Consider the following 27,500-nt stretch of genomic DNA (forward strand, 5'->3'; position numbering starts at 1 on the left):
GTGAAGTAAATCTGGCAATGTGCCAGAGGGAGTAAGACAGAAAGTAAGACAGGAGCGAGGGAGTAAGACAGAAAGTAAGGGAAGGCGAGGTAGATCGGATGTCAGCAGCGTGTGTGTGTGCTGCAGTGCACTGTGAGTATTCTTCTTAATCTGATAAAAGCATCCCTTTTTATGTGATTATATATGTGTGTCATGTATGCACAGTGTGTGTGTGTGTGAGAGAGAGAGTCACGTGTGTGCATGTTTTCACTCACGTCGTTAGATCTGTGTTGTATCAGGAGACATCGGTGCTCTAGTTATGTCAGCACTGAATATGTAACAAATACAAGCTGCTTCTGCAGAGAAAAGGGTTCAGATGAGGTAATAGAGTGGTTTTGGGTCTGTGAGCATCTTTAGCTGTGTGTGTGTGTGTGTGTCCAGCAGAGATCTGGGAGATCAGTGATTGATCTGTTCTGCAGCACTGCTTTAAATCCAGCACGCTGTCAGTCACACACGCTGGACTCAGACGAGGCAGATGGACAATGAGCGGAGTGACAGATGACCTGAGAATTCACATCATTAATCATTAATGACGCTCACTGGCTTTGCTGTGATGTGCATTTTCTGTACACACTGCAGTATTTTTAGGTTAGAAACCCGGGACAGACTGTAGCTTTAACCTTTGGTCAGGTTCATTCAGGTAATCCCATCTTAAAGCTTTGTGTGTGTGTGTGTGTGTGTGTGTGTGTGTGTGTGTGTGTGTGTGTGCATGGCTCTGTGTGCCTACGTCTGTGTTTGTCTGTCAGTGACTGTGTCTGTTTCTGTGTGTGCCTGCAGGCATGTGTGAGTGTCAGTGTGACTGTATTTGGCTCTGACAGTGTGTCTCTGCATCTGTGTGTGTCTGTATGTATCTGTCTGTGTCTGTGTGTGTCTATATCTATATGTGTCTGTATCTGTCTTTGTCTGTCTGTAGCTGTGTGTAGCTGTCTGTGTGTGGGTGTGGGTGTGTCTGTAGCTGTGTGTCTCTGTATCTATGTTTGTGTCAGTGTGTGTCTGTATCTATGTCTGTGTGTGTGTATCTATCTGTGTCTGTATTTATCTGTGTCTGTGTGTGTCTGTATCTATCTGTGTCTGTATCTATGTTTGTGTCAGTGTGTGTCTGTATCTATGTCTGTGTGTGTGTATCTATCTGTGTCTGTATTTATCTGTGTCTGTGTGTGTCTGTATCTATCTGTGTCTGTATCTATGTTTGTGTCTGTGCGTGTCTGTATCTTTGTGTGTCTGGGTGAGTCTGTATCTGTGTGTCTGTGTGTGTCTGTATCTGTCTGTGTCTTTGTGTATCTGCATCTGTGTGTGTCTGTATCTGCATCTGTGTGTGTCTGTATCTGTGTGTGTCTGTATCTGTGTCTGTGTGTGTCTGTATCAATCTGTGTCTGTGGGTCTTTGTGTATCTGCATCTGTGTGTGTCTGTATCTGCGTCTGTGTGTGTCTGTATCTGTGTCTGTGTGTGTCTGTATCTATCTGTGTCTGTGTGTCTTTGTGTATCTGCACCTGTGTGTGTCTGTATCTGCGTCTGTCTGTATCTGCGTGTGTCTGTATCTGTGTATCTGTGTGTGTCTGTATCTGTGTCTGTGTGTGTGTCTGTATCAATCTGTGTCTGTGGGTCTTTGTGTATCTGCATCTGTGTGTGTCTGTATCTGCATCTGTGTGTGTCTGTATCTGTGTCTGTGTGTATTTGTGTGTGTCTGTATCTGTATCTGTGTGTGTCTGTATTTGTGTGTGTCTGTATCTGTGTCTATGTGTGTCTGTATCTGTGTGTGTCTGTATCTGTGTGTGTCTGTATCTGTGTGTGTCTGTATCTGTGTGTGTCTGTATCTGTGTGTGTATGTATCTGTGTGTGTATGTATCTGTGTGTGTCTTTATCTGTGTGTGTATGTATCTGTGTGTGTATGTATCTGTGTGTGTATGTATCTGTGTGTGTCTTTATCTGTGTGTGTCTGTATCTGTGTGTGTCTGTATCTGTGTGTGTCTGTATCTGTGTGTGTATGTATCTGTGTGTCTGTATCTGTGTGTGTATGTATCTGTGTGTGTCTGTATCTGTGTGTGTATGTATCTGTGTGTGTATGTATCTGTGTGTGTCTGTATCTGTGTGTGTCTGTATCTGTATCTGTGTGTGTCTGTATCTGTGTGTGTCTGTATCTGTGTCTGTGTGTCTGTATCTGTATTTGTGTGTGTCTGTATCTGTATCTGTGTGTGTCTGTATTTGTGTGTGTCTGTATCTGTATCTGTGTGTGTCTGTATCTGTCTGTGTGTCTGTATCTGTGTGTGTCTGTATCTGTGTGTGTCTGTATCTGTCTGTGTGTCTGTATCTGTGTGTGTCTGTATCTGTGTGTGTCTGTATCTGTCTGTGTGTCTGTATCTGTGTGTGTCTGTATCTGTATTTGTGTGTGTCTGTATCTGTCTGTGTGTATCTGTATCTGTGTCTATGTGTGTCTGTATCTGTGTGTGTCTGTATCTGTATTTGTGTGTGTCTGTATCTGTATCTGTGTGTATCTGTATCTGTGTCTATGTGTGTCTGTATCTGTGTGTGTCTGTATCTGTATTTGTGTGTGTCTGTATCTGTATCTGTGTGTATCTGTATCTGTGTGTGTCTGTATCTGTATCTGTGTGTGTCTGTATCTGTGTGTGTCTGTATCTGTCTGTGTGTCTGTATCTGTGTGTGTCTGTATCTGTATTTGTGTGTGTCTGTATCTGTCTGTGTGTATCTGTATCTGTGTCTATGTGTGTCTGTATCTGTGTGTGTCTGTATCTGTATTTGTGTGTGTCTGTATCTGTGTCTGTGTGTGTCTGTATCAATCTGTGTCTGTGGGTCTTTGTGTATCTGCATCTGTGTGTGTCTGTATCTGCGTCTGTGTGTGTCTGTATCTGTGTGTCTGTATCTGTATTTGTGTGTGTCTGTATCTGTATCTGTGTGTATCTGTATCTGTGTTTATGTGTGTCTGTATCTGTGTGTGTCTGTATCTGTGTGTGTCTGTATCTGTGTGTCTGTATCTGTGTGTGTCTGTATCTGTGTGTGTCTGTATTTGTGTGTCTGTATCTGTGTGTGTCTGTATCTGTATCTGTGTGTGTCTGTATCTGTGTCTATGTGTATCTGTATCTGTGTGTGTCTGTATCTGTATCTGTGTGTATCTGTATCTGTGTCTATGTGTGTCTGTATCTGTGTGTGTCTGTATTTGTGTGTGTCTGTATCTGTGTCTATGTGTGTCTGTATTTGTGTGTCTGTATCTGTGTGTGTCTGTATCTGTGTCTATGTGTGTCTGTATCTGTGTCTGCGTGTCTGTATCTATCTGTATCTGTATCTATGTCTGTCTGTGTGTGTCTGTATCTATGTCTGTCTGTGTCTGTCTGTAGCTGTGTGTCTCTGTATCTATGTTTGTGTCTGTATCTCTGTTTGTGTCTCTATTTGTGTCTCTGTGTGTGTGTATCTCTGTGTTTGTCTCTATCTGTTCTTGAGTGTGTCAGTAGCTATGTCTGTGTCTGTGTCTGTATTAATGTCCATTTCTGTGTGTGTCTGTATCTGCGTGTCTGTATCTGTGTATGTATCTGTGTGTGTCTGTATCTGTGTGTGTATGTATCTGTGTGTATGTATCTGTGTGTGTATGTATCTGTGTGTGTCTGTATCTGTGTGTGTATGTATCTGTGTGTGTATGTATCTGTGTGTGTATGTATCTGTGTGTGTATGTATCTGTGTGTGTCTGTATCTGTGTGTGTCTGTATCTGTGTGTATGTATCTGTGTGTGTATGTATCTGTGTGTGTCTGTATCTGTGTGTGTCTGTATCTGTGTGTGTCTGTATCTGTGTGTGTATGTATCTGTGTGTGTCTGTATCTGTGTGTGTATGTATCTGTGTGTGTCTGTATCTGTGTGTGTATGTATCTGTGTGTGTATGTATCTGTGTGTGTCTGTATTTGTGTATACCCATGTCTGTGTATCTGTATGTGTGTATCTGTGTGTTTGCAAAGAAAGAATTAAACCACTGACACACACTGTCAGTAACTGATTTTATTAACACTTTAATCCAGACCTGATATTATCGTGACCAGATATTACAAAGCATCAAATCCTTAAGAGAAAAAAATACAATAATATGTTTGTATTGTATTGTATTCAGTCTATGGATTAGACAGAGCCATGCATTAATATTACATGAGAGTAATATCAGCAAAAGACGTCCTATTTCCAGATCTGTTTCTCTTTTTATTTTTAAACCCTGTACTATTTATTACAAATTCCACGTTCATGTGATACACATCTCATTCCCTGACACATGGCAGGTTTATAATGAGTGTTTTACGCTGATGGACAGGAAACACGTGCAGATGATGAAACTGCTGATGCCGACAGCACCAAATAAACCATTCAGATAAAGTGAAACCGTTTCCTGCGGAATCTTCAGCTTTGATTCAGACCTTTAGTCTGTTCAGATATTCTGTGATTGATTTTATATTGTTGAATTCTCCATTTTCGATCGATCAGAAGATGATAAATAATTCAAATCCTATTTATATTTAACTACTTCTTTGTTTCTAGTAACAGCTTGTTTGTTTTGTGTATGTCAGATCGTCCACATACATCTAAAACAAAAAATAAATGTTTCTTTTATTTAACTCTTTTAACCAGAATTTCTGCCTGTTTTTGTTGTGTCCATGTTCAGGATTGTCATGTGGAGTTTAATATGAAGCGCCTATGAAAGTAGACACTCAGAGCTTTAAGAGTTTGTAATGTTTCATAAGGTTTTCTGTATTATTTAGTCCGAGTTTCGCTTCCACTCACTGTGTGTGTGGAGTTTACATGTTCTCCCCGTGCTTGGTGGGTTTCCTCCGGGTGCTCCGGTTTCCTCCCACAGTCCAAAGACATGCTTCTAGGCTGATTGGAGTCTCTAAATTGCCCGTAGTGTGTGATTGTGTGAGTGAATGAGTGTGTGTGTTTGCCGTGAGATGGGTTGGCACTCCGTCCAGGTTGTATCCTGCCTTGGTGCCCGATGACGCCTGAGATAGGCACAGGCTCCCTGTGACCTGAGTATAGATCGGATAAGCGGTACAGACAATGAAATGAAAAAAGAAATTTTTCTCCACACATATGTTTCTACCTTCAAAATAAATGCTGATATCAAACCCATTTCTGCTCTCTCGGACACCCTGACTACTTGTTCATAATGGTCTTGAAGGTGTTTTCTTCAACCACTAAAATTATCTCAACAGAAGGGAAAAAATTACTCTAGCTGATGTGGAGGGCTCAGTTCATTTCAGTTCAAATTCATGAGGTGTTGCACAGAAATATTTGATAAAATCAATGAATTTGCCCACACATTAACAAATAGGAGCATGGTGGCTTAGTAGTTAGCACTGTTGACTCACAGCAAGAAGGTCCTGGGTTCAAACAGGCAGGGGCTTTTTTGTGTGGAGTTTGCATGTTCTCCCCGTGCCTGTGTGGGTTTACTCCGCGTACTCCGGTTTCCTCCCACAGTCCAAAAACATGTACATTAGGTTGGTTGGTAATTCTAAATTGCCCATAAGTGTGAGAGTGTGTGGTTGTCTGTCTATATATGTGTGGCCCTGTGATGGACTGGCGACCTGTCCAGGGTGTACTCCTGCCTTTCACCCAATGTGTTCTGGGATAGGCTCCAGCAGAACCCCGTGACCCTAATTAGGAATAAAGTGGGTATAGACAATGGATGGATGAACAAATAGGACAATGTGGGAATTCTGGACGGACACACGGACAACCCGGAATCATAAAGTTTCTGCTTTAATATGAGTGATAACAGGAACTCGGGTTCCAGATCTTTAACTGTAAACAGATAAAAAGAATGTTGTTTAATAAATAAAAAAAGCATAATAGGTGACAATTTGGTGTGTTGCATGAATAATAATACAACACTAGTGTTTCAGATGAGCTGTTTTAGGAAAGTAATCAACTTCAGGGTGGTAGCTTTACCTCACCACTCTGTCGCTGATTATTTTCCTATAGCATAATATCCTCCAGTGTGTTATTCCTTACCTGTGCTTTAACCTACTGTAACTACATATTGTTTGTGAAATTATAACAAGCTGAACAGAGTAACTCTCTACCTCCATCCTTCCCCCCCTGTGGTGCTCTCTCTACCTCAGGTGTGTTGCGATGACGTTGGGATGAGATGAGTGATGGTGGTGGGGTGGTGGGCGAGGGGTGCCGCCCCTTCGCCCTGTTCGACAGTTTTGTGCAGGCGTCGACATGCAGGGAGACACTGCGAGCCTTTCAGGAGCTCTGTGCTGAGCTCAACCTGCAGCCAGGAGACAATCCGCTATTCTACAAGACCCTGAGGTCCAGACTGAACTACTGGAGAGCCAAAGCACTGTGGGCCAAGCTGGACAAACGAGCCAGCCAGAAAGAGTACCAGAGGGGCCACGCTTGTTCTAACACTACAGTAATCTACCACACACAAAATTTGGTGTTCTAGTTGAATACATATAAGCGAAGATGTAGTGTGTGTGTTTTACATGAGTGTGTGGATTAGAGACGTGTTTTTTCTATGATTGTCAGTGTCTCATAATAGGCGCAGGACCATGTGGGCTTCGTACAGCTATCGAGTTGAGCTTTCTGGGTGCGAGGGTGGTGCTGGTGGAAAAAAGGGACACTTTCTCCAGGAACAACGTCCTCCATCTCTGGCCTTTCACCATCCAGGACCTGCGTGGCCTCGGAGCCAAGAAGTTTTATGGAAAGTTCTGCGCAGGAGCCATAGATCATATCAGTGAGTAAAACCAATGCTGTCTGTTGTTCCATTGTTGCCTTGTGTGTGTGTGTGTGTGTTGTGTGCTTGAGAGTATTACCGTATGTTTTTTATTGTAAGCTGATGCAATACAGCCTTGTAAAACACAGATTCCTTACTCAAGTAAAAATGCAAACTACTGAAAATACAGCTAAGATTTTTTAACTTACCTTAAAACTCATGCATTTGTTTATTTTTATGTTTAAGTATGAAGGTAAAAGTGCATAAGAAACTCATAAAAACATACAAAGTCTTATATTTTTATGTAAGGTAAGTGACTAGCCTTTTGACAGGACCTTCAGGACTGCAGAAAGTAATGCAAGCTCAAAATGCAGCTCAAAATGACAGCAGATTGACCACAAATTTGGTACGAGTCACGTGTCATGTGTCGTCATAGCAACACGTATTCAGCCAAAGCCGTATTTGATTCACGTGTGTGAGTACAGCTATCGCAGAAGGTTATTACATATCGTGTGTCGTCACTGGTAGAAGTTTAAATGAAGAATCCTGTGCTTGTAGTTTCACCAATTTAATTCCAGTTTACTCAAAAAATAAAATAAATAAATAAATAAAAATCCATCACAAAATCTGGTGGGAAAAAAAGCAACAACCAGCAAAATCAAAATTTTAATATATAATAATAATAATATTAAAAAATAATTTTTAATAATTTTTTTTCCACAAAGAAAGAATAAAAATTATAATAATTTAATAAAATAATTTCTACTACAATGCTAGACTGAGAGAGCTGACTATATATAAATTCTTAGCCAAAAACCCACCTCAGATACATTCAGATTTCAAAAACTAGTCATTCACATTTTTTTACTAATTTTAAGTCTCACACCAGCTCAGGACACTTCCTCTCCCCACCAACAGAAGTCACTGTCTCTGTAGTCATGATCATTACAATTCTGTTTACTTCCTGGTTCTGTTCTATATTAGCTCACAGACCTGTCTTGCGAAGTCTTGCCAAAGTTTCCTGTTCACTACGTTCTGAGCATGCTCTCCTTGACCGTCAGTCTTGACTGTCTCTTGTTTCTACATTTTGACTGTGCAGTGATTTGAGGTTTTTAATGTGTTTGATGATTTCCTGGTTAATGTGACATGGATTTTAGATTGTGTTTTAATAAAAGTGCCTGGATTATTGTGAAATTCTATTGTCAGATACTTTTGCTAATATGGAGTATTGACATGGCTGTAGAAAGATGTAGACTTATCTGCCAACTGAATAAGCTTGGAATTAATAATAAATATTATATAAACCAGCCAAACATTCAGGACATTTTTACTTACCACCAAGATTTTTATATACACACACTGATTAGCCATAACATTATGACCACCTGACTAATATTGTTTTGGTCCCCCTTTTGCTGCCAAAACAGCCCTGACCGGTCGAGGCATGGGTCCCTGAAGGTGTGCTGTGGTATCTGGCACCAAGATGTTAGCAGCAGATCCTTTAAGTCCTGTAAATTGCGAGATGGGGCCTCCATGGATCGGACTTGTTTGTCCAGCACATTCCACAGATGCTGCATCCCACAGAGGCCACCCTCTTCCATTGCTCCGTGGTCCATGCCCATTGTTGGTGTTTTCGGCATCAAACTCGCTCAAATCCTTACGCTTGTCCATTTTCCTGCTTCTAACACATCAACTTTGAGGACAAAATGTTCACTTGCTGCCTAATATATCCCACCCACTAACAGGTACCATGATGAGGAGATCATCAGTCTTATTCACTTCACCTTTCAGTAGTCATAATGTTATGGCTGATCAGTGTATATGTGTAGTGTGATACCTACAGTGACTGTCTCAATACAAACTAGTTGAATAAATACAAACTATGAGAATCTGAGAGCAGATGGATTTTTGTTGCAGTAGATGTTAAAGGTCACTGTGCGCTTTTTCTTTTTTAGACTTGTGAAAGAATTCTTGAATATCAGGTGCTTTATCCAACCTCAAGAAATCATCCACACTGCAAATAAAAAAAAGAAAATTATTGTAAAGAGAATATATCTCGAATGAAGGAGAAGTGAGCTAAAATGTATCTTTAAGAGATTATTATCCAACAAATAAAGGACCGTTGAGTCCATTATGTGTTTCTATATATATTTATATTATAGTAGCATAATATCCTCAAGAGTGTTACTCCTTACCGATGCTTTCAACTACTCTAACTGTACATATTTTCTAAAATTATTTTCTGAAATAACTGTACATATTGTGAAAGTATGGCAATTTCTCTATATATTTATAGCAATTTATATATATATTTATATTATAGGTTTAAGCCTAAAATTCCTATATTATTAGCAGATCATTAGGTTTCTGTCTTGTAATAAATACCTGAATGAAACTAAATGATCTGCCAATAGAAGACTATTTTTAACTTGTAATGAGAAAGAATCTATAAAAAAAGTCTTAAAAGTCTTATATGTATTTATGAAGAATCTAATACACCCTCAAATTAATCCCAGTCCATCACAGGTCAGTGTCTAAAGGTCATTGTTAAATGCTAGAGCAACCATTACATTGAAGAATCTATCTCAAAAAACAACAACAAAAAAGAAGTACACACTGTCCTTCCACATTTCCTCCTTTGCATAAGACTGAGTCATGTGATATTTGTTGTGTGTGAAGGTATCCGTCAGCTGCAGATCATACTGCTGAAAGTGGCTCTGCTCCTGGGTGTGGAGGTTCATGTGAATGTGGAGTTCAGGAGTGTGAAGGAACCTCCAGAGAACCAAGAGAACCAAAGTAAGATCACATCTACAGTCTTCCAGCTCATACAGTACCTAATAAATGTTTTGGCTTCAGTTCCATTGTGTACTGAACTGATCATGAAGAGTAAATCATCTTGGCATCAGACTCTCAGACACCCACGGCTCTCAGAGGGTATTTATTTTAAACGTAGCTGGCAACCGGCTTCAAAACCTTTGGCTCTAATTGTCTATTCACTCTTACGTGAATAATAGACACACTTCCATTCATCAGGAAGTGAGGAAGATATAGTCACTGGTATGATGTTTGGAGTTCCTTCATTTGTCACATATACATTACAGCACCCTCCTCATGCTTGGAGGGTCAGCCATGATGCAGCACCCCTGGAGATGGGGGTAGTGGTTGAGGGCCTTGCTCAAGGGCCCAATGGTGTCAGCTTGGCAGTGCTGGGGCTTGAACCCTGATCTTCTAATCAACAACCCAATGCCTTAATCACTTGAGCTAGCATCTCCCTCATAAATGTAGCTTTATTGTTTGAAATTAGACTTAGAGTTATTAGCACTAAGTACCAGCCTCTTACAAAAGCTAAAATCCTGGCAATACCACATACACCCAGTTTGTTTTAGCAACATCATGGTTTCCGTAGCCTGGTTACTAAACCGTACTTATTGCAACAAAACTGATGTGGAGTTTCATTCCACGATTATTTACGTTTAAGGTCACCCGGCGTCTTTTCCTTCCTCTTTTATGACACGATCTTTAGCTTGTGATCTATTCTCGGACGCACTGTCCAGAGATCATCTGATGTATAGGGTGTGTCTGAAACATTGTGTGTTAGTGGCCTAGAAATGAGATCTACAGTAACCACAATGTTACTTGTAAGCAAACAGTAAGAAATAAATAATATTTGTGACTGGACACATCTGCACTTTAATCCAAATAGTCATATTGTTCTGTCACTGATATTCATATATATATATATATATATATATATATATATATATATTTTATATTTTATATTTTATATATAATTTTTCTCTTTGCTTGAAATGCTAATTCTATTTTTATTTTTATTGTAAATTTTTTTATTAGTTTATTTTACACTACTTTTTTAAAGACAGATTAAATAGAATAAAAGCACTGTGTCTGGATGTGTATGTGACAAATAAATTTTATTTATGTGCAATTTCTTCATTGCACTGTACAATCTCTTCTGCAGGGGATTTCTTTTTCTACAAAAAAATAAATGCAGATTTTATGTTGGAAGTTTATATCATTCATGTTCTAGCACAGCATTTCATTTCCATCAGTGTGCTATAGTCGTGCTACACTGAAACGCAGTAACATTATATTTTGTATTATATTTTTGTGTCTGTACAGTATATGCTTTTTCCTCAATTCTCATCTCCAGACCTGTGCACTAACTGTGCCAAATTGTCCAAAAACTCAAATCCACATGGCAGCAGAAAAGGAAGCAAAGGCTGCAAGTACTGCGTAATTATTACATAAATGGGGCCAGATTGACGTCGTTGACTCACTGCGTGACTTACTCTTATCGCTGTGGCTTTTCTTAGATACTTCCTTGTCCCCATTTAGCACAAGCGCATTTGGAACAGAACAGTATGATTTGACCCTACGTGCAGGAATATTTAACAGGTCCGGCTGTATAAACAGTGCCCTGTTGAATTGTACTGAACCCTTTTTACCACTACACTGGCTTCTATTCAACCGGCAGAGTGAAATCGGCTCATCGGATGTTTTCAATCAGTATAAAGAAATGAATTATTCTATGTCAGTGTGTCTGATATAAAATGAGTCAGGAGTCTGTTGGCTTTCAGCGTAAGATGGGTGTTTTTCCCTCTGTTGGATAACCTTACACAGAATTTTCGTGGGTGAAGATAAACACCTTTAAATTTTAGATAAGTCTTTATTTGTCACATACTGTATACATTACTGCACAGTGAAAATCTTTCTTCCCATATCCCATCCTTGGCGGTTGGGGTCAGAGCGCAGGGTCAGCCATGATGAAGCACCCCTGGTGACCCAGTGCCTTAACTGCTTGAGCTATGATGCTATAATGACTGTGAACAAGCACTTGGGGCATCATAGAGACCAGATATGGGTTTGATATCAACATTTACTTTGAAGATGGAAACATTTGTGTGGGAAAAACATAACCATTTTTGATTTTTTGGAACTTTTTTATAAATATATCGCCCCTAGTAGGCTAGGGAAAAAGAGAAATACTTCTGAATCACTACAAATCCTTAAAGCTCTGACTGTCTACTTTTATATGAGCTTCATATTAACCTCCACTGTGGAGTCTGACATGACCAAGACACTCAATCCTGAACATGGAAACCTCCAAATTTTTTCGCCTCTGGTAAAAAGAGTTTAAAACCTCAAACATTGTCCAAAGGAACAAACGAGTGCACCCTGAGAATCTCTATAGTGCTTTATAGCCTTTTTTAGAGTGCTGGACTCTTGTATCTGTGTTCTGCGCAGGTATTGGCTGGAGTGCTGAGATCTATCCAGCTGAACATCCAGTGAGTGAGCTGCAGTTCGATGTGGTTGTTGGAGCAGACGGCAGGAGAAACACCTTACCGGGTAATAACATGCAATCAACCCCATCAAAGCCGGACAAATGAACAACATTGTCTAAAATTGTACAGTTCATTATTTACTGTAATACTACCATTCAAAAGTTTGGGATCACTGTTAATGTTAATTGTTTATTAATTCTGTATATTTACAATCTATAATGTCCATGATCATCCACCTACAGTCAATAATTGTATACCAGCAGATCATACATCTACATTCTATAATTATCCATTGTTGGATATCTACAGTAAATAATCTTCCCTGAATATATACTGCAATCCACAATCATCTATCACTCTATACTTAATCCTAGAAGAAGAAGCCTTTATTTGTTACATATACATTACAGCATAGTGAAATTGTTTTCTTCGTATATCCCAGCTGAGGAAGTTGTGGTCAGATTGCAGGGTGAGATATTATACAGCACATCTGGAGCAGAAAGGGTTAATGACCTTGCTCAAGGTCCAATAGTGTCAGTTTGGCAGTGCTAGGGCTTGAACCCCAACCTTCCAATTAATTACCCAGAGCCTTTTACCCAAGTACCCAGAACAGTTTAAGCACATGCGATCTGTAACCACAATCAGAAGGTCATGGGTTCAAGCCCCAGCACCTCCAAGCCCTAAATTTCCCTTAACTGTCTGCTCCAGCTGTGACCCCAACTTACTAACAACACTGAATAGGTGTAGGAAACACTGTGTACTGTAATAAACATGAAGTGCATTTCCATAGAATTTCCATTTCCACACAGTCCTTAAATCAGCATAATCATATCCAAATATTCCTACATTATTATTATCATTACATTATTCCTAACAGTATTCTTGTCCATAGTTAGAGCCCTATAGTCCGTAATTGTATCTATATACACTGAACAAAATTATGAATGCAACACTTTTGTTTTTGCCCCCATTTTTCATGAGCTGAACTCAAAGATCTAAGACTTTTTCTATGTACACAAAAGACCTATTTCTCTCAAGATGCTGATTAGACAGCATGATTATTGCACAGATGTGCCTTAGGCTGGCCACAATAAAAGGCCACTCTAAAATGTGCAGTTTTATCACACAGCACAATGCCACAGATGTCGCAAGTTTTGAGGGAGCGTGCGATTGGCATGATGACTGCAGGAATGTCCACCAGAGCTGTTGCCCGTGAATTGAATGTTCATTTCTCTACCATAAGCCATCTCCTAAGGCGTTTCAGAGAATTTGGCAACCGGCCTCACAACTGCAGACCACGTGTAACCACACCAGCCCAGGACCTCCACATCCAGCATCTTCACCTCCAAGATCGTCTGAGACCAGCCACCCGGACAGCTGCTGCAACAATCGGTTTGCATAACCAAAGAATTTCTGCACAAACTGTCAGAAACCGTCTCAGGGAAGCTCATCTGCATGCTCGTCGTCCTCATCAGGGTCTCGACCTGACTGCAGTTTGTCACTGTAACCTACTTGAGTGGGCAAATGCTCACATTCGATGGCGTCTGGCACTTTGGAGAGGTGTTCTCTTCACGGATGAATCCCGGTTTTCACTGTACAGGGCAGATGGCAGACAGTGTGTATGGCATCGTGTGGGTGAGCGGTTTGCTGAAGTCAACGTTGTGGATCGAGTGGCCCATGGTGGTTATGGTATGGGCAGGCGTATGTTATGGACAACGAACACAGGTGCATTTTATTGATGGCATTTTGAATGCACAGAGATACCGTGACAAGATCCTGAGGCCCATTGTTGTGCCATTCATCCACGACCATCACCTCAAGTTGCAGCATGATAATGCACAGCCCCATGTTGCAAGGATCTGTACACAATTCCTCGAAGCCGAAAACATTCCAGTTCTTACATGGCCAGCATACTCACTGGACATGTCACCCACGGATCGGTTTATACGACAGCGTGTTCCAGTTCCTGCCAATATCCAGCAACTTCGCACAGCCATTGAAGAGGAGTGGACCAACATTCCACAGGCCACAATCAACAACCTGATCAACTCTATGCGAAGGAGATGTGTTGCACTGCGTGAGGCAAATGGTGGTCACACCTGATACTGACTAGTTTTCGGACCCCTCCCAGACCCCCCCAGTACAGTAAAACTGCACATTTTAGAGTGGCCTTTTATTGTGGCCAGCCTAAGGCACACCTGTGCAATAATCATGCTGTCTAATCAGCATCTTGAGAGAAATAGGCCTTTTGTGTACATAGAAAAAGTCTTAGATCTTTGAGTTCAGCTCATGAAAAATGGGGGCAAAAACAAAAGTGTTGCGTTTATAATTTTGTTCAGTGTATAATCATATGTTGTTCCTAATTGTATAGGTACTTATATTCAATAATTATATACATACGGTCAATATTTATCTCTAATTGTCAAGTTCGAATAGGACCTGGAGGGGAGGTTACATACTGTATGCTTACATCAAAATATTTTCTATATTTGTCTTCCCCAGACCCTGTAATTGTCCATAATCTTATATCTACAGTACAGGAGAATTCTTAATCATACACTTTCAGTCTGTTAGTCCATACTTTTCTACAAACAGTCCATAGTTTGTCAATATTGTGCTTTTTTGGTCAAGGGGACGAGCTGCATGTACACCACCATATGACCAATGCGTACAGAAATGCTTTTAATCATACTTGTGGTCACGTTTCTCCGCATTCCTGTCCACTAAGCGTCATAAGGTTTTAAGTTAGTTTAGTCTGCAGCACTGACAAATCTGGGACTGTATGACGAAATGGTTTTTCTTGCACATTCAGCTGCATTTCACAATACAAGCTTGAAATCACAGTTCCTCAATTCGGAATTTGTTTTATTTTTTTATATCTGCGCTTCTCTTAAGCATAGAACACCGCTCCCTTTGCTTTTTTCTACTTATCTGCTTGAGTATTCAGTGCTCTTTGGTTAACGAAGGGAAAGCTCAGTCTTGCTTTTTTTTGTCCGTCAGGATTTCGTAGGAAGGAGTTCAGGGGAAAGCTGGCCATCGCTATTACTGCAAATTTCATCAACCGTAACACTACAGCAGAGGCCAAGGTGGAGGAGATCAGCGGCGTTGCCTTTATTTTCAACCAGAGGTTCTTCCAGGAGCTGCGTGGTGCCACCGGTAATTGAAAGAAAACATATTTAACATAATGTTGAACAAAATGCTAAACACAAATTGAACAATTTTAGATCCATACAAACACGCATTTTCTCTAAGAGTTTAGAAAAAGAGAGGCAATTAGGCAAATATTTTGACTATTTTCCCCAGAGCACAAAAATAGAATTTCTGCCTATTTTTGTTATGTTTATGTTCAGCATTGAATGTCTTTGTCATTTCAGACTCCACATTGGTGCTTAATATGAAGCTTATATGAAAGTAGACACTCAGAGCTTTGAGAATTTGTAGTTTTTCATAAGTATTACTGCTTTACTTGGCATACTAGGGCCAATATATTCATAGAAAAGCTGCAAAAAATCCACAATTTTTCTACCTTCAAGAAAATATTGACATCAAACCCATTTCTGCTGTCTGAGATGCTCCAAGTGCTTGTTCATAATCATCTCAAATTTGAAGGTGTTATGTAAAGTTATTCAACAGAGGGAAAAACACACGTCCCATACTGAAAGTCAACATTTTATATCAGAATTCCAGCCAGAAAATTTGTTTATGATGATTGAAAATGTCCCATAAGTCAGCAGGAACTAGCAAAAAAGGGTTAAATGTTTTAAGTAGAACTTCATTCATTACCAGAGCGAGTTACAATTTCGGTACCATTTTGTCTGAAAACATCATCTTCAACATAGACACACATATTTAAGATAAAAACGTTATGTAGCTATATAGAAATCTTATGCGTTCTTTGTTGTATTTCTCTGAAGGAAACCTATAAAAGTGTCCAAAAGAAGAAACTTGTACAGGACTTTCATTTGAAGTTCTGTCATAAATTTGGAACTATTTCTTATAAGATTTTTGTAGGAATTGTCGTATAGGACCAGGAAAAATTCTACTGGACTGTTATTGGGATCTGCTTGGGTTCCTGTCCAGGTCTATACAGGTATTCAATATTTTAAAATTAAAATTAGAACATTTTAATGAAAATCTTTCAGGATTTTAGAACTCTCAAACCCCCCTGTGTAAATTCCAGTCAGTTTCCAAAGACAAGGCATTATTTCTAATAATCTGTTGGACAAAAATCTTAAATCTTCTAAATTCTTACAATAAACACTGCCTGCAGAGGGCGAAAGGCATTATTAAAGGTGCCTCTCACCCAAATCATGGACTATTCACCCTTCTCCCATCCAGAAGGCACTTCCGGTGTCTGACAGACTGAGAAATAGCTTCTTCCCTGTGGCTGTTTCCTTCCTGAACAGCTGATCACACTGATCCACTGTAATATCTGTGTGCATTTACTTCACCTCACTCTTATCAACCTGGCATCTGTGCACTGTAGAAATGATAAAACTGTTTTGCACTACTGTACATTTTTATCCTGTACATAACAACATTATTTAAACATGCATATATAATGTATAATATAGCAGAGCTGAAGATGTTGAGGTTCTCTTTGGGAGTGACACGGTGGGACAGGATTAGGAACGAGTACATCAGAGGGACAGCTCATGTTGGGGGACGAAGTTAGGGAGGCCAGATTAAGATGGTTTGAACATGTCCAGAGGAGGGAGAGTGAGTATATCGGTAGGAGAATGTTGGACATGGAGCTGCCAGGAAGGAGGCAAAGAGGAAGGCCAAAGAGGAGGTACACTATATTGCCAAAAGTACTCGCTCACCCATCCAAATAATCAGAATCAGGTGTTCCAATCACTTCCATGGCCACAGGTGTATAAAATCAAGCACCTAGGCATGCAGACTGTTTTTACAAACATTTGTGAAAGAATGGGTCGCTCTCAGGAGCTCAGTGAATTCCAGCGTGGAACTGTGATAGGATGCCACCTGTGCAACAAATCCAGTCGTGAAATTTCCTCGCTCCTAAATATTCCACAGTCAACTGTCAGCTGTATTATAAGAACGTGGAAGTGTTTGGGAACGACAGCAACTCAGCCACGAAGTGGTAGGCCACGTAAACTGACGGAGCGGGGTCAGCGGATGCTGAGGCGCATAGTACGAAGAGGTCACCAACTTTCTGCAGAGTCAATCGCTACAGACCTCCAAACTTCATGTGGCCTTCAGATGAGCTCAAGAACAGTGCGCAGAGAGCTTCATGGAATGGGTTTCCATGGCCGAGCAGCTGCATCCAAGCCATACATCACCAAGTGCAATGCAAAGCATTGGATGCAGTGGTGTAAAGCACGCCGCCACTGGACTCTAGAGCAGTGGAGACGCGTTCTCTGGAGTGACGAATCGCGCTTCTCCATCTGGCAATCTGATGGACGAGTCTGGGTTTGGCGGTTGCCAGGAGAACGGTACTTGTCTGACTGCATTGTGCCAAGTGTAAAGTTTGGTGGAGGGGGGATTATGGTGTGGGGTTGTTTTTCAGGAGCTGGGCTTGTCCCCTTAGTTCCAGTGAAAGGAACTCTGAATGCTTCAGCATACCAAGACATTTTGGACAATTCCATGCTCCCAACTTTGTGGGAACAGTTTGGAGCTGGCCCCTTCCTCTTCCAACATGACTGTGCACCAGTGCACAAAGCAAGGTCCATAAAGACATGGATGACAGAGTCTGGTGTGGATGAACTTGACTGGCCTGCACAGAGTCCTGACCTCAACCCGATAGAACACCTTTGGGATGAATTAGAGCGGAGACTGAGAGCCAGACCTTCTCGTCCAACATCAGTGTGTGACCTCACAAATGCGCTTCTGGAAGAATGGTCAAAAATTCCCATAAACACACTCCTAAACCTTGTGGACAGCCTTCCCAGAAGAGTTGAAGCTGTTATAGCTGCAAAGGGTGGACCGACGTCATATTGAACCCTATGGATTAGGAATGGGATGTCACTTAAGTTCATATGCGAGTCAAGGCAGGTGAGCGAATACTTTTGGCAATATAGTGTATATGGATGGAATAAATGAAGATATGAAGCTAGTGGATATAAGTGTTGAGGATGCAGAAGGTAGGGATAGATGGAGAGAGATGATTTTCCCTGAAGGGAAAAGCCGAAAGAAGAAGAAGATATAATGTATTATATACACACTCTGTATATCTTGTTTAGCATGTTAATTCATAACATATCTTTATTACTATACAGTGATTGTATATACATATATAGATCATATTTATTCCTATTTACAGTATAATACCTACTACACCTGTACATAAGACATCTCTTCTCCTGTACATATCATCCCCAGAGCTGTATATCTCTTGTACATTGTAATTTATTGTAAATATGCCACTATAATATGCTAACTGCATTTCATTGGCTCTGTACATGTACTCTGCACAATGACAATAAAGTTGAATCTAATCTAATCTAAAGGACAAACAGACAAAAGTTTCTGAGTCCAAAAAGAGTCTAAAACTCTAACAAGATCCTACAGGACAGACTGAATTTCCAATAGGATTATTTAATTTCCAATAGGACTTTTTAACAAAAGGTTTTATGTAGAACCCTATAACAGTGCTAATAGAACAAATTACAAAGAAAACCTTTTCACGTAGCCAAAGATTCCTTTACCTCACATTTTGGTCTAAGAAGTAAAATATTTAACATGTAGACTCTAAGACAAATTGTGGCTTATGAAACCCTTAACCATTCTTTGGTCTGTCCCTCTGGGCAAACTACAAGGTAAAGGTAAGAAGGTAATCTTACAGGAAGCCAAGATCTGGACATATGAGGAACATGCCTGTCCAAGAGTTTTATTTTTAACATGTACACTCTTTAAATACAGCACTGCTGGTCTGAACCAACATGTTTTTTTATTATCGGTGCTTTATAACAGCTGGTTATCAGTGATGTTTCTCTCACAGGTATCGACCTGGAGAACATCGTCTACTATAAGGATGACACGCATTACTTTGTCATGACAGCTAAGAAGCAGAGTCTGCTGGAGAAAGGAGTCATTCTGCATGTGAGATCGCAGTTAATTGTGTGTGTGTGTGTGTGTGTGTGAGAGAGAGAGAGAGAGAGAGAGAGAATGAAGAGTTTCCAGGAGAAAGGAAGGCATGTGAGATCTCATCTAATTGTGTGTGTGTGTGTGTTAAAAGCAGAATCTGCTGGAGATCAGAGTCATACTGTATGTGAGATCTCATTTAATTCAGAGTGTGTGTGTGTGTGTGTGTGTGAAGCAGAATCTGCTGGAGATCAGTCATACTGCATGTCAGATCTCACTGATTAGTGTGTGTGTGTGTGTGTCTGTGTGTGTAAGAGAGAGAGAGAGAGAGAGAGATAAAAGAGTCTCCAGCAGAAAGGAGTCATACTGTGTGTCAGTTCTCATCTAATAGTGTGTGTGTGTGTGTGTGTTTGTATACACACCTGTGCTATTTATTTTCCTTCAGGACTACGCCGATACAGAGGTTTTGCTCTCCAGAGACAATGTAGACCAGAATGCCCTGCTGGAGTATGCACAGGAAGCAGCAGACTTCTCCACCAATCACCAGCTTCCGACTCTAGACTTTGCCATGAATCACTACGGGCAGCCGGACGTGGCTATGTTCGACTTCACGTGCATGTACGCCACGGAAAACGCCGCCCTCTTCCGTCAGCGCAGGGGACATCGGCTGCTGGTGGCGCTGGTGGGAGACAGTCTGCTGGAGGTGAGAGGAACAAGAGGAACACACCACTCTCTCTGCTCAGTCATGGTTACATAACAAGACTAGAGACGCCTACTGTATTATACATTTCCTTTTCCACTCCAGCTGCTGTTTCTGTGTGGGTTATGGGTTACAATAACATAGTCATGAGTCCTGTGGGTTAGAATGGCTGTACATGCTGTATGTTAATATATATATGTATTCTGCATGTGTTTATCCAGCCATTCTGGCCGATGGGGACAGGCATTGCTCGAGGTTTCCTGGCTGCTATGGACACAGCGTGGATGGTTCGGAGTTGGGGAATGGGGCTGGACCCTCTAGAGGTGCTGGCTGAAAGGTTTGAGATTGTAATCTGCTTGAATGCTGTATGAAGTGCGTGTGTGTATCAGTGCTGGTAATGAAGCATGAGTTTTCTGTTGCCTCTGGTAGAGAGAGTGTGTATAGACTGCTGCCTCAGACCACGCCCGAGAACGTCAGTAAGAACTACAGTCAGTACAGCCTGGACCCCAGCACTCGCTACCCTAACCTCAACACACAGGTTATTAATGCATCTCAGGTGGGTTTTACACACACACACACACACACACACACACACACACACACACACACACTGAGATTGAGACATGAACACACAGACACACAAGCACACACACACATATGCACATATACTGCATGCACATGCACACCTACACATATGATCACATAGAAACAAATGCATGCACACACACACAAAAACACACACACACACACAGTGAAAGTGAGACATGAATACACAAGCATATTCACAACCATACACACACATGCACATATACTGTACACACAGTGAGAAACAAACATTTTCTCACACACACACACAGTGGCAGTACAGTTGTATATCTGCCTCAGATTGTGTTATTTCCTGTGTGTCTCTAATGCTGATCAGATTTCATGGTATTCATTTCATTATATAATTAATGATCTTTAAAAATAGCAAGAAAACATCAGTCTAATGTTTCAGTCCTAGAAAGAAGAGACTAAAGAAACACATTACATTTAAACTTTATAGATTTAATACTATTGTATTACAAGAAACACATTTTATCTCTGTGATGTAAATTTCCCTTTGGGATGAATAAAGTATCTATCTATCTATCTATCTATCTATCTATCTATCTATCTATCTATCTATCTATCTATCTATCTATCTATCTATCTATCTATCTATCTATCTATCTATCTATCTATCTATCTATCTATCTATGTCGGAGGTTTTATTCCACACACACACACACACAGATATGCACACACACACACACATATGCACACACACACAAGGAAAAATTCAGGGACAAATGAGCCAGGACATGAACAGAATGTCATTGATGTTGTTCATATGATGATGATGATGATGATGATGATGATGATGATGATTGTGATGATGATGATGGCATTACGTAGGTTTGCCACCTCATAGACACAGATGAAGGGCCACTTTTGGGAGTTGTCATGGGACCTTCTCCAACATCGAGACTTACACACCAAGGTAAGCAATGACTTTCTGAGTGCACAGACACATATACACACACTCATACTCATACACCATACACGCATACTGCCTGTGAGATCTCATTTAATTATTTGTGTGTGTGTGTGTGTGTGCATGTGTGTGTGTGTGTGTGCGTGTGAGAAGCACCTGTCTGGTGGGTGGAGCTTAAAGGGTGTGTAATGTACGTTGTGATGTTTTTAGCCCTGCTCACACAGCAAGATGTTCTGTGAAGATGTTCTAGTGATGGCGGTTTTGTGCTAACAAGCTTTACTTCACTTCACACTCATGATGTTTTTCTTATTTTCTTGTTAGTCTAATAGAACTTTATTAACCCCGGTGTTCACCCAGACTCCACGGGACGTTCGAGTAAGCTGCTGAGTTGGTGCCAGGAACAGACGCAGGGCTACAGGAGCGTGAGTGTGACGGACCTCACCACATCCTGGAGGAGCGGGCTAGCACTCTGCGCTCTCATCCACAGATACAGACCTGACCTCATGTGAGATCTATAAACATCGCTATGAACAGTTCCACAGGATTCTGTGGATTTTTGAACCAGATTTAGACGTTTGGGCTTTTTTGCTGTTGTAGAGATTTCGACTCTCTGGATGAGAACGAAGCTGAGCTGAACAACCAGTTGGCCCTGCACGTAGCTGAGCAGGAGTTAGGGATCTCTCCCATCATGACCGGTCAGGAGATGAGCGTGCTGGACGAGAGCGACTCTCTCTGCATGGTCATGTACCTCAGCCAGCTTTATGATCTCCTAAAAGACACAGCGCCACTCAGTGGTGAGGAGAAGCAACATTACACAATATGCTTTATGATTTCTTTCTCTCTGTCTCTAAGATAATAGGTTGACTCTATAAATATTGGCACCCTTCATGTACATGTGTATAAATATATGGGTTATACTTTTGGCTGAAACATATTTAAGCCTCTGCCTATAGTTCCTTGTGCACAATATTGTATTTTAATATTCTCTTGAAGGGTGCCAATAATTCTGTAACAGTCTGTGTGTGTGTGCAGAATGGTGGCTCATGGCTATAAAACGTCTATGCTGTGGTTTCAGACACTCTGAGTCCTGAGGACAGAGCAGCTTTGATGTCTAGCACCAAGTCTCCGCTGTCTTTACTCAACAAGCTTGGACAGAGTCTGTCTCGCAAACGGAACCCCAAGGTAGTTTATACACACGTAAACACACACACATTTAACACACACATAAACACACACACATTTAACACACACACACATTTAACACACACGTAAACACACACACACATTTAACACACACAAACACACACACACACACACATTTAACACACACACACACATTTAACACACACGTAAACACACACACACACATTTAACACACACACACACACATTTAACACACACACACACACATTTAACACACATGTAAACACACACACATTTAACACACACGTAAACACACACACACATTTAACACACATGTAAACACACACACACACACCAACTAATACACAGAGACCTACACACACATTTAACACATGTGGACCATCCGCAGGGTCAGTTTTTCACTACAACTCACTAATATCTATCTATCTATCTATCTATCTATCTATCTATCTATCTATCTATCTATCTATCTATCTATCTATCTATCTATCTATCTATCTATCTATCTATATTTCTGTCTATCTCTCTGTCTGTCTGCCTGCCTGCCAATCTATCTATCTATCTATCTATCTATCTATCTATCTATCTATCTATCTATCTATCTATCTATCTATCTATCTATCTATCTATCTATCTGTTTGTCTGTCTGTCTGTCTGTCTGTCTGTCTGTCTGTCTGTCTATCTATCTATCTATCTATCTATCTATCTATCTATCTATCAGGATAAGAAAGAGAAAGCTGTTGATGGAGTAGGAAAGAGAAGAAGGACGAGTCAAGCCGGACAGTCGGAAGACGTGAGTTCTTTTCTGCTTTAATGTGGTTATGATTATTATGTTGTTGATTTGGTGGTAAATAAAAACATCTGACCACAACAGGAGGAGGTTTCACCAGACCAGAGCGAGGACGTCCAAGCAGTGAGCCCTGAATCGGATTCGAGCACGGCGACGGTTTCTGGTGGCAACCAAAGCCGGGTCAAATCGATGGCGTCTCTGCTGTTGGCCAAGTTTGAAGAAAATGCCTCCTCACCTTCTTCAGCCACTACGATACGGAGACAGGTGTGTGTGTGTGCTGTGTGGATTAGTCATGCATTACACATCTGTGTGCAAGACCTGGTGTTTTTTGTTCATGTGGATTGCTGTGGTGTTTGGTGGATATTAAGCTAACGTGCATTTGATAAGCATGTCCGTCTTGTTGAGTCCTACATCCTACATGCACTGCAGATGACTTAAATACTGTGGGATGCAGTTTGGGTTTGTTATAAGCTAAAGCAGATCTAGCATTAGACCTCCACGAAAATGTGGGACTGAAACACAACGAAAAAGAATGAAGAAAAGCCCTAATATTTGGGATCAGGTTTCTAGTCTTGCTATTAGTTTCTATTTAGTAAGAAAACCATAAGCATCACCTATCCCTATTGATTAGCACTATGTTCTTTGTTGTAATTTAAAGCTAGGAGCACAGATGATACAAACTTTCACCTAGAGAGATTTGCTGTCTCATGAAAATAACTGCAGGAGCTGGATATCATGTAACTGGATATCATGTTACTATGTTCTATATCAACAGGAGCCGTAAGGGATGAGATATACAGTAAATGCCCTGAAATATTGATTGGGGAATGTGGGGATTGTCTGTTCTGAGAAGAGAACTGGAGGTAGAGCGAAAAAGCCATAGTGATTCCATGCGCTGTCAGTCACCATGATATATTCGTGTTTAATTTTGTTGTTTCTACCAATGATTTGGGTTTGACATGATCAAATATCCATCACAGGGATCTGCTGGAGCCTATCCCAGCACACATTGGGCAAAAGGCAGGGGTACACCCACTCACTCCTATGGGCAGTTTAGAATTACCAATCAACCTAATGTACATGCTTTTGGACTGTGGGAGGAAACCAGGGTACCCCCATGCAGGCACACTCGCAAACAGAAGGCAAACTCAACACAGAAAGGCCCCCGCCTATTCAAACCCAGGATTTGGCCCCAGGATCCGCTTGTTGTGAGGCAACAGTGCTAACCACTAAGCCACCGTGCTGCCCCATGATCAAATATTTCTATTATAAAAGCATATGACCTTACCATTCCACACAAATAGATAGACGATAAACTGGATTCAGGGATCTGCTGACAGCAGATGAATTGATTTCGTCTCCGTCTCTCACTGAGCTCATTGCAAAGAAAATGCTTGAAAATATCGGTGCTTGCTCAGGATTGTGTTGCAGAACTGAGGGAATGAAGCTGCTAACATGATTTTATTTAACATTATTTATTTAATTTTCTTGCAATTGGACTAAATACATTGATAGTAAAAGCTTCATGCTGGTCAGTGTAAATGTGGATCCAGATTCTTTCCCGGAAATATCGGGTGTGAGGCAGGAATCATCCTAAAATGGATGTTTATCTGTTGCAGGACACCACACACACACACACACACACACTATAATGTTACACTCAGCTCTGTAGCTCTTATCTTTGTATTCTTGTCTGTTGGTGTCAGTGCGGCTCCATGCCCAATCTGAAGCAAATTCCATCTGCTCCTTCTCTACCTGAACCTCCAGCTGAGCCTGTGGCTCCAGCTTCTCTTCCTGCATGGAGACAGGTACACACTGAAACAAAATCTTAGAGCAGAGTTCCTCAGTTCGGGTCCTGGAAGAGTCTGGAAAAGTGTACTAGATTCTGACTTTCCAGCACCAGAACTACTGCATTTAGACTGAACTAAAGGTGACTGAAAGTCAGTGCTGTGATTGTTTGATTATTAGAAATAGGAAATTATTACAGATTATTACCATGGGGATGAGGTGTTGCCTGACATTTTTGTTGCTGTCGTTTTTGTCTTATCGCTTAATCTTTACTCACAAAATGATGAAAGATCGATACACTGGTGGCCTTGACCTCCATCTTGAACCTGCTAACTAGCTAGTTACCTATCTAATGCTAGTCAGTCATTTTCCTGTTTTGTTTTTATAAAAAACTTTTCTATGCTAGGTCTACTTCTGTCTGATTTAGCTAGCTAATGAATATTATTAAGCAGGCTAGGACTGATTTAACCAGCTAGATTATTTAAGCTACAACTCTAAGAAGGTAAACAAACTATTTCAACCTTATCGTTGACTGGCCGTAAATTCATTTGGACACCACTCTTCATGTAGTTTGTTTGTGAAAGCTTTGTCTCTTTTCTTATGTTGATTACCTTGGGTTATCGATAGAGACTAGGATAGCTAATGTAGCTAGAAAACAGTATTTTTTTGTTACTCAAAAAACAAATTCAGTGTATTTTAAGTGGAAATTATTAGCGATTTATTTTGGAAAATGTTTGCCCTGGTATACAGGGGGTTCAGGCCACACCTCTGCCACCAGGGTCTGTTTAGGATGACGTTTTCTTTCTTTATGATGTATATCGAGGTGCTCTTTGTAGAAAAAGCGCACACAGCAGCAGGAGCTGATGAGTTTCCGCTATAAGGAGATGATCAGAGTGCACTCAAGCCAGAGCGAGCAGGTGAAGATGTCCGTCCTGTCGTGTAGTTTATCCGTCTCTAGATGGACAGAAGTCTCTCACGATCCTTTTCCCCCATCCTGTTCAAAAGACTTGTAGAAATGTTTGGTTGTAAAGTAGGATCCTATGTGTTTGTGTGGTTTAGCGTCTGGGTTTGTGATTAGTTTAAGTGTTAATCAGAACAATGTACTCCAGTGTGTGTAGATCTCTGACCGTTCTTACTGACCTGTTTTTTTCCCAGCCAGTGCGAAAGAGCTGTGCGAATGCTTGTGTGTGTGTGTGTGTGTAGGCCTTGTGTGTTTTCAATGGGTTTTCTGCAGGCTATGTGTATTTTTTAATAACCCCTGGTCAGAGGACATGTGATTTCTGTGTTTAACCGAAATCTTAATCTCACAAAAAATGATTGTGTCAGTTATCAGTAGAACCACTAAGTAATTCATGAGCATGTTTTTCTGACCTGTGCTCTATTTTTCCAAATCTGTAGTGGGTGTGCGATTGCCACAGACTAGATAGTTATAGTTCTTCCCTGGTACTGAGAAAAGAACAAAAACAAATCTGTGAAAGAACCAAAAAACCCTCTTAATGTACAGGATATATAACACATTTTCAAGAAATAAATGTATTAATATGACTGAGGCTTATCAAAACACTTACTATATTTGTAATTAATCCACTCATCTCCAGTAACAGCTTTCTCCTGGTCATGCTTCTGGTGGATTCTGGAGGCTGATCAGGATGAACCAGGGATACTGGACCTGCACCCACTGTGCCACTATAAATAAAAATAAAGGACTAGCTGGACACTGCTTTGTCAACAAATGAAGACACATAAATACTGTACACTGGCCAGGCATAACATTATGACCACCTGCCTACTATTGTGTTAGTCCCTCTTTTGCTGCCAAAACAGCCCTGACCCGTCCTGCACTGTGTATTCTGACACCTTTCTATCAGAACCAGCATTAACTTCTTCAGCAATCTGAGCAACAGTAGCTCGTCTGTTGGATCGGATCACACGGGCCAGCCTTCACTCCCCACATGCATTAATGAGCCTTGGTCACCCATGACCCTGTCACCGGTTCACCACTGTACCTTCCTTGGACCACTTTTGATAGATACTGACCACTGCAGACCGGGAACACCCCACAAGAGCTGCAGTTTTGGAGATGCTCTGATCCAGTGGTCTAGCCATCACAATTTAGCCCTTTGACAAACTCGTTCAAATTCTTACGCTTGTCCATTTTTCCTGCTTCTAACACATCAACTTTGAGGACAAAATGTTCACTTGCTGCCTAATATATCCCACCCACTAACAGGTGCTGTGATGAGGAGATCATCAGTGTTATTCACTTCACCTGTCAGTGGTAATAATGTTATGGCTTGACCGGTGTATATACCATTAGTCACTAACTATTCATTCATATGCCAGTTTTTTTAAGGATTACGATTTGTTTGCATTACCTGTTTAGGAACGCTAGGAAATTTAACCCACTTTACCAGCTTTCTGTTCCACTGGCAAAATAGAAATAGCTTT

At 40.8% G+C, this 27,500-nt stretch overlaps 1 protein-coding gene and 1 long non-coding RNA gene across 15 annotated transcripts in view; one reads left to right on the forward strand and one right to left on the reverse strand.

Moving 5' to 3' along the window:
• The window catches only part of mical3b (microtubule associated monooxygenase, calponin and LIM domain containing 3b), a 51,172-nt gene that overhangs the window by 493 nt on the left and 23,179 nt on the right, over positions 1–27,500 (forward strand). For 12 of the 14 annotated variants that reach the window (XR_009207400.1, XM_058417413.1, XM_058417419.1 and 9 more), the window contains exons 1-16: positions 1–132; positions 6,149–6,444; positions 6,561–6,768; positions 9,427–9,543; positions 12,013–12,114; positions 15,051–15,206; positions 19,012–19,112; positions 19,540–19,797; positions 20,016–20,131; positions 20,224–20,350; positions 21,232–21,316; positions 21,668–21,815; positions 21,908–22,104; positions 22,386–22,492; positions 23,196–23,267; positions 23,349–23,528. The exon at positions 1–132 is cut by the window's left edge. Coding sequence is in view for 13 of the 14 variants with exons in the window: in XM_058417413.1 (XP_058273396.1) it covers positions 6,175–6,444; positions 6,561–6,768; positions 9,427–9,543; positions 12,013–12,114; positions 15,051–15,206; positions 19,012–19,112; positions 19,540–19,797; positions 20,016–20,131; positions 20,224–20,350; positions 21,232–21,316; positions 21,668–21,815; positions 21,908–22,104; positions 22,386–22,492; positions 23,196–23,267; positions 23,349–23,528 (2,244 nt within the window). In the remaining variant the exon portion in view is untranslated. Of the gene's footprint in view, positions 133–428; positions 680–6,148; positions 6,445–6,560; positions 6,769–9,426; positions 9,544–12,012; positions 12,115–15,050; positions 15,207–16,051; positions 16,348–19,011; positions 19,113–19,539; positions 19,798–20,015; positions 20,132–20,223; positions 20,351–21,231; positions 21,317–21,667; positions 21,816–21,907; positions 22,105–22,385; positions 22,493–23,195; positions 23,268–23,348; positions 23,529–27,500 lie in introns of those variants that run through there. The other 2 variants (XM_058417412.1, XM_058417422.1) reach the window with 2 other exon arrangements.
• LOC131370217 (uncharacterized) overlaps positions 24,821–27,500 on the reverse strand; it is a 12,839-nt gene continuing 10,159 nt past the window's right edge. Inside the window, exons 2-3 of the long non-coding RNA XR_009207401.1 lie at positions 26,621–26,738; positions 24,821–26,521 (exon numbers count right to left, since the gene is read on the reverse strand). This is a non-coding gene — a long non-coding RNA (uncharacterized LOC131370217). The remainder of the gene's footprint in view (positions 26,522–26,620; positions 26,739–27,500) is intronic.

This window comes from Hemibagrus wyckioides, linkage group LG19 (assembly GCF_019097595.1).
Source record: "Hemibagrus wyckioides isolate EC202008001 linkage group LG19, SWU_Hwy_1.0, whole genome shotgun sequence".
NCBI lineage: Eukaryota > Metazoa > Chordata > Actinopteri > Siluriformes > Bagridae > Hemibagrus > Hemibagrus wyckioides.